The sequence below is a fragment of the Nansenia antarctica genome, assembly GCF_963989245.1.
Source record: "Nansenia antarctica genome assembly, chromosome: 2".
Classification (NCBI taxonomy): Eukaryota; Metazoa; Chordata; class Actinopteri; order Argentiniformes; family Microstomatidae; genus Nansenia; species Nansenia antarctica.
Window position 1 is genome coordinate 55,695,721 of NC_137675.1, and position 7,532 is coordinate 55,703,252.

At 40.8% G+C, this 7,532-nt stretch overlaps 1 protein-coding gene across 1 annotated transcript; it reads right to left on the reverse strand.

The window, feature by feature from the left end:
* Nucleotides 1-2,420: 2,420 nt before the first annotated feature.
* LOC308150287 (fibronectin type III domain-containing protein 11-like) lies at nucleotides 2,421-3,398 on the reverse strand (the record flags this gene model as incomplete). The annotated part of the gene is made up of 1 exon (XM_080523135.1): nucleotides 2,421-3,398. The coding sequence occupies one exon, from the start codon at nucleotides 3,396-3,398 to the stop codon at nucleotides 2,421-2,423; it is 978 nt and encodes a 325-aa protein (XP_080379261.1).
* Between the last annotated feature and the right edge of the window lie 4,134 nt (nucleotides 3,399-7,532).

Consider the following 7,532-nt stretch of genomic DNA (forward strand, 5'->3'; position numbering starts at 1 on the left):
AAATTGGTGTGGAAATAAAATAAAGCCCAGTCTTGCCATTAGGCAAGTGGTAGTAAATATTTTCATAGGCGAAAGACTTAAATTGGTGTGGAAATAAAATAAAGCCCAGTCTTGCCATTAGGCAAGTGGTAGTAAATATTTTCATAGGCAAAGGATTTAAGTTGGTGTGAAGATGGGAAACAATCACAGTCTCTCTTTTTAGTGTTTTCCCCTGCTTTTATATTCATTCTATGCATGTATATGTTTTTATATATGTTTTTATATTCACTTTATGTTCTTATTCCTGTTGTAAAGCACTTTGAGCTGCATTTCTTGTATGAAAGGTGCTATATAAATAAAGTTTTACTTACTTACTTACTTACTTACTTACAGTCAGAATGGGTGTCAGTGTCACATGCTTTGCCCCTGTACCACTCTGGCTTGAAGTTAATGACATTTGACCAAGCTGTGCAGACGACAGGATCTTCAGGATCATTATACCATAATTAATATGGAATCCATGGCCCACTTAAGTCTCTGGTTTGAATCTATGGCTCACTTCCTCTCTGGTTTGAATTCTGGCTCCATGACTCCCAGTATAATCAGGAATACAGTGCAAGGAGGAGAAGGATATGGGTGTGTACCGTCGTCTGGTGTGAAAATGGGCTGGACCCATAACTGAGCAGGACGAACCTCAGCACCACAACACCTTTACATTATGTCTTACATACCTTATTTGGAGGAAATAAACATTTGTGTACATACTGTACATGATCAGAAGGCAGCGGCATCAACTGCCCAAAGCCCCCCACCTCCCCAGACCACAGTACCCTCGTACGTGTGAAATAATTTACACACATCCCGCATAGCTACGTTGTAACATTCTCATGCTTCCATACCCAACTTCCAGAAAGTTGATTACACAATACTGAGGGCACTGTGGTGTGTCATCTAAGTCTTTTTCCTCTTGTTTTCTCAACAGGGCTCATTCACACCAAATTGGCAACAACTGAAAGCAAATTCATTCATTATTGAGTGGGTGTCCTGATATGAGAGTTTTTTTTGTCTAAGCCATCTTATAGATTGTCTCTGATTAGCCTTTAAATATTAGCATTTTCCATTTGGCAAGAGAAAGGCAATCCCTAATACACACTCGTTCTCTCCCACTCTCTTTTTTTCTTTCTCTCTCTCTCTCTCTCTCTCTCTCTCTCTCTCTCTCTCTCTCTCTCTCTCTCTCTCTCTCTCTCTCTCTCTCTCTCTCTCTCTCTCTCTCTCTCTCTCTCTCTCTCTCTCACACACACACACCATCCCCATCTGATGCTGTAAACGGGTCAATGACGGATAAGGTTTTCAGAAGTGCAAAAAGTTAAATAACACATTTTCCATTAATAATATATTTTATATTTTTGGCACCCAAAGATGTGCAAATGGGACTAACATAGATTGTCATCATTCGGTACAACCATTATATTTATATTTAACCAGATTTCTGGTTGTACCGAATTATTTTTCAAGTAAACAGTTAAAACAGGCACATGTTTAGCTACCCATGTGAGAAGTTGAGCTTGAACTTAGCAATATAAGAATTCATATTAAATATATCTTTCTAAAATATTTAAACATTTCCAGTGTGTTTTAGCGGTTGTACCGAATGATGTGATATTTGAGGATATTCATTACGGGGAGCGGAAAAGAGCATTTATCAAACATTTAAGAGAGAGCTGGCTACTTTTCTTCTCACCCAGAGGGTCTGCTGCAGGGGTCTTAATGATGTAATATCCTGTCACATGATGATTATCAGTTGATTTGATCCAAAATGGTGCCTTGAAATTGGTTGCTCCGAATGATATCAGTGAAATAATTTTGTGACAAAAGTGATTTGAGGAAAGCAAACATTTCTACTTAAAAATCCTTAACCATTTAGCAGTATATTGTTATAAACCCTTGTAAAACCATTCCAGAATGTTTATATAATAGTTGTAATATCATTTTAGATATTTTAATGGCACATTAGCTGGTTGCATTTGTGTTAGGACGGTTGTACCGAATGACTTTTTAACCCATTAAAGAGCTGAAAGTGCCTGATATTGTAAAAAATCACCATAAACTCTTTGTGTATTCAATAAAGGAGAGCAAATAGTGTTAGTTAACATAATGTATACATATATATTAATTGTTAATTTTAGAAAATATTACATTCGGACACAAAATGTACGTGTCACGTCATTGACCCAAACACAGTTTGTTAAGTTAAACATCAGACTGCTGGGTTTGTGAATAACAATCCCAAGCACACAGATGCAATACCACATGTCTTCCAATAGTGTGATTGTATCTACCAAGGATAAGCACATAACAACAAACACCATGCATAAATCAGACCTTATTCTCAAAACCATTCAAACCACCACTGCACTCAAATGTAAAAATCATGTTTTTTTTTAGCAGCAACACACTACCAGAGAAACAGCCTCCTCTTCCTCAAAAGTGGTTTTGAGGATAAGGGTGTCATTCCAGTGACCGTAGACCTGGTCCAGGCCGTCTTCCCTCTTGACTGTGAACTCGTAGCACCTCTCAGGCAGCAGGTTCCCGATCAGAACAGAGTAGGCGGTACAGGTGACCGTTCCCAGATGGCTCCCTTCCTCTGCGTTGGCCGGCTGCAAGAGCTTGTAGCCGATCTCAAACTGCTCCCGCGGGTCCTGTGGCGCTTGCCCGACGACGAACCAATACAGCTTGGCGCTGGTGCTCAACGCCTCTGACTCGATCAAGTCAAACACCACGGGCGTCTTGACGGTCAGCAACAGCTGATACAGCTGCACGGTGCTGCTGCCACAGTCAGGGATGAGCCGGTGCTTGGGGTGCAGCTTGCCAGGCGCCACCCGGGAGTCAAAGTCCAGCAGGGCCTCGTTGAGCTGGGCCACCTTTCGTCGCAAGGGAGCGTCCTCCGGAGCGAGGGAGAACACGTCCGACCGGTCGCCCGTGGACTCCAGCATGGCCTCCAGCTCCTCCTTGCCTTTACAGATCAGCTCACAGAGCTCCTCCAAGAGGCTCAGCTGGATCTTCACCTGGCTGGTTCCAAGCTTCTTCATGCGTGCAAACTTCCAAGGGTCTATGAGTTGAAAGAAGGTGGCGGGGGGCAAGTAGTTCTGCTGCTGCTGCTGCAGTTCTAGCTGCTGTTGCTGCAGGTCCTGAGCCAAGGATGGCTGGTCCTGCTGCTTGACATCCAGGTAGAAGGAGCACTTCTGAAGGAGGTCCAGTTGGTTCATACGGGCCTTGAGGGCGCAGGGGGACAACTTGGTGGAGAGTAGCTGCAGGATCTGGTGGCGGGTGTCCATGAAGGTGGTCCATGAGTCGTTGGACACTTGGGGGTTGTCTCCTTTCTGGCCAATGCTTGGGCGGGTCACCTTTATTCTTTTCATGTTAACTGCAAAGTAATGCATACACTAAGTTGAATACCTCTGCATCCATTTTTCAAGCTAACTTTCTCCTCTCAGATAAGCCTGCATTTAATATAATAATATAATATGAATACACTTTATTTATATAGCACATTTTAAAAACATTGTTACAAAGTTACAAATGTACAGATAAAACAGATATAACAAAAATCTAAGTAGAAAACTGTAAAACACATTTAAAAGAATAAAGGCAGCTTCAATTGCAAAGGCTAGTGTACAAAAATGAGTCTTAAGAAGAGATTTAAAAGAAAATACAGATATTGCTATCCTAATGTCATCAGGCAGAAGTTTTCCAGAGTCTAGGGGCCCTAATGGCAAAGGCACGGACACCTTTTGTCTTCAGTCCGGATCGGCCAGAAGGCCCTGCCTGAGGGGCTTAGGCTGCATTGAGGCTTAAAAGTTATCAGTAAAATCTTTAAATAAATTAACAGGTAACCAGTGTAGAGAGGCTAAAATTGGTGTGGTGTGGTCTCTTTTCCTAGTTTGGTTAAAAGCCTAGTTGCTGCATTCTGGGCCTGTGAGGAGAACGTTTTACTGAGGGAAGAATAGAGAGAGTTCTAATAATCTAAACAAGATGAGATTACTTTTTGAGATGACTTTTTCTAGATTGGCAAATGACAAGAAAGGCTGTATTTTGGAAATGTTTCTCAACTGATAAAAAAGATGACTGTACAACTGTTTTGAGTTTTGAGCTAAGACTGTTTTGCTGTTTTGCTACCGTGGAGGTAGGAGGACCAAATATGACTACCTTAAATTTACTATCATTCTGTAAAGAGTTTTGGGACATTCTGTAAAGAGTTCTGGGACATCCAACATCTAACATCTTCCAAGAATTCATTAAGAGAAGCCAGGAGGATTTCTTGTGCGATACAATCTTGATAAGGTTTTCATCCTCCTAGCGTCCCCCTCCTTTATCTGAGGGTGTTATCTGAAGGTTACCTTCTTAGGCGCAGCTGCTAACTGTTGTTGTTCATTATTTTTTGGTCAGACTTTCCACTTTCCAAGGTAGGCAAACACTCTGACAACACACTGAAAATAAAAACAGTTAAGGTAAACAACATGTTAGATGAGGTGATGCAATATTAGGGAGGAGTACACATATGAATGAATTAGATTATTATTATTTTTTGATTATTTTTAGTTAATCATCAGTGGCATCACGTGTGTTGGCATGTTTCATTAATAAAACATTGGCAAGCTCCATGTGCTAGGTGTGGAATGTTGAATGAGTGAAATGTCAGACACACTGAGATAAAATACTAAACGATCTCAATAAACGTCGTACTGGGCTGTTCTAACATTCCCACACTGACACATATGCAGTCATCAATGGCCAAAAAATGTATATTCCCCCTAAATTTGATACCTTACGGTTTTTGTTTAACATTGTTGCACATGCATGCATAGCTTACCTGCGCTTTCTAGTGCCGTCTGCGTCACGTAAATATGTTACGTATATTTTAAGTATAAACATCTGACAGTATCCACATGTTTTGTTTTGATCTGTCAGATCAGATTTACCATGGCTACGAGCTGAAGGAGTGAGGTCATAATCGCCTACATTTGGGGCAAAGTCGCATTCTACTGATGATGCATGGTGATCGAGGACAAAAAGGTCTAATTTACACTGGGCATAAACATTCGACATAATATCGGATGTATTTACATACTTCACTGTGCCTTAAAATATTTCTAAAGATGTTGTAAAATGTGTGCAGTTAATAGAAAATGTGTGCGATTTTAATCAAATAAAAAACAGTTATCAATTCGACTGGCCCTTCCAGAGTCCCAAAGTCCATCAAATAATACCCTACTATGTTCTTGAGAATATTATGACTGAAATGTCTCTCTCTTTCTGGAGCAAATTCCGCAACGATTCAGCATAGAAACTCGAAATGGGAATTCATTCAACAATCTCATGCGGACAATATACGGCATTCGAAAAATATAGTCTATATATGTAGTATATACAGAACTCTTTCATCTCTGAAAAAAATGGCTCAAGACAATTTTTACTTAGTTTTTGCTGTCCTCTAAATGACCTGATAGTGGTAGTAGTGAGTGCTGTTAAATTGCGTCCAAACAGTCACTCAGGCTTACACAAAGTAAGTAAGTAAAGCTTTATTTATATAGCACCTTTCATACAAGAAATGCAGCTCAAAGATGATGGGGTTGTTGTTGTTGTTGTTGTTGCTGTTGAGGGGAAATACAAATCAAGGTAGATAGATTGTTGGCCCTGTGTAAATACAAATCAAGGTAGATAGATTGTTGGCCCTGTGTAAATGCTGAGTCGCTGCCTGGAATCCTGTACCGTGATAGTGTTCGTCGGAGAAGGAGTGCTCTCCAAGGTACTGAACACGGACAACGCACATCCTGGTTGTACACAGACTTGACATGATTTCATAAATACTGTATATACTGTGTTCGCTTCCAACTGGTGCGCTTAATTAGCTTTAACATTTTTATTTGACTCTGCGGAAATAATCCAAAGGTGGCTCTACTTTTCCCCCTCCAAGAGCATCAGTATAAAACATGCAATTCAGGGCAAAAAATAATAATGGAGAGCTCGACTAGGAGGGGGCGTTTAGCGAGAGAGTAGAGAGGAGCAGTCACGGACGAGAGAGGACTGGGGGGAAGGAGAAAGTTGCAACGACGCATCTGAAAGATAGACTAGTCTAGAAGCTCATGAACTCAGTGCCAAAAGTTTTTTTTTTTTACACAGTATGGAACGAATAAACGAGATGGACACGGAGTATACTTCCGAAAAAGAGTGTGTTGAGCAGGAGGTGGTTCACTCCGACAGTGCGTATGGGTCATCCGCCGTGGACACGGACACAGAGGACGGACACACTCCCTCTGCGGCCAGCCTACCCTATGACGAGGACCTAATGCACAAGGTGATTAGACTTTGTCCTTACTTCGAATGAGAACACTTTACAACTAGTAGTCACCCAAGAGACGAGACTGCAGTGCACATTCATGCACCACTAGCCCATGGTTTCAATAAAATCCCAGGGTAGCCTACACTTAAGACAATCTATTTTCACCAGTTTTTTTCTTCTTCAAATAATCATCAATGTAGGATCTTTCTTTATATTGTAAGTAGGTAAGACACCTTTCCTGTCTCTGTAAATACAGTAGGCCTAGATACAATGAGTTTTCTCTTTGTGAACAATCAGCCTTCCAAGTATTCTGTTCTATTCTATTCTTTAAAATAATTAATTTTCTATCATACTATGCAGACATAGACTATTTCTATACCCTTCAAACTCTATTATCACCTGAGGTAATGTTTCATCTATGGTGCAGGCTCATCCCGACATGTTGTCATACTTCTGGAATGGTTCTGAAGTGCGAAGACGTCTCAGTATGTGTGGAGGTTCTGCTTGCGGGGAACATTTTCCCTCTGCCAGTTTTCCAGCCTTCATTTATCTCTCTTTCCTGAGTCCGCACTGCTGCTTGCCAGCCTGCCAGTGCCGGGCCCTGTCCGTGCCAGCCCAGAACCACAGGGGAAGGCTTACACCTTGACCATGTTTAATGGGCCAAAAAAAAAGACTTCTAACATTTTCTTTGGTGTCAAATGTGAGGAGCATGTTGTAAACCAATGGGCCAGGGCCGCAGTTTGACATGGGACCTGTGGTCGCAAATAGAGAAATATAGGGAACAAGTGTATCAGTCTCGTATTAGGTTGAGAGGTTGACTCTTCTTTTTCTCACAACACACTCTCTCTCTCCTTCCTTTTCTCTGTCTCTCTCTCTCCTTGGTATGGTACTTAATCCACTGGTTTTAAAGGAATTTACATTTTTAATGTGTTTTTTTTCACATCAGGAAATGTGTGGGTTGGTGGTGGAAGTTGTTGGGAGGAAATGATATTAAAGAAATATGAGACTAGGGGCACGATATTCCCACACAGAGACAAAATGCTCTACATTTGTTTTTTTTATATAAGAAGCAATACATTCCTTATAGAACTACTCAATATTCGATGTCCTCTGTGGCCACCAATGGAGATAACATTTTAAGGCATTTATCTTCTAATTTTTACATTTATTGAGTAAAAAATAAAACGCAGTTTTGAATCTTTAAATTCAAGTC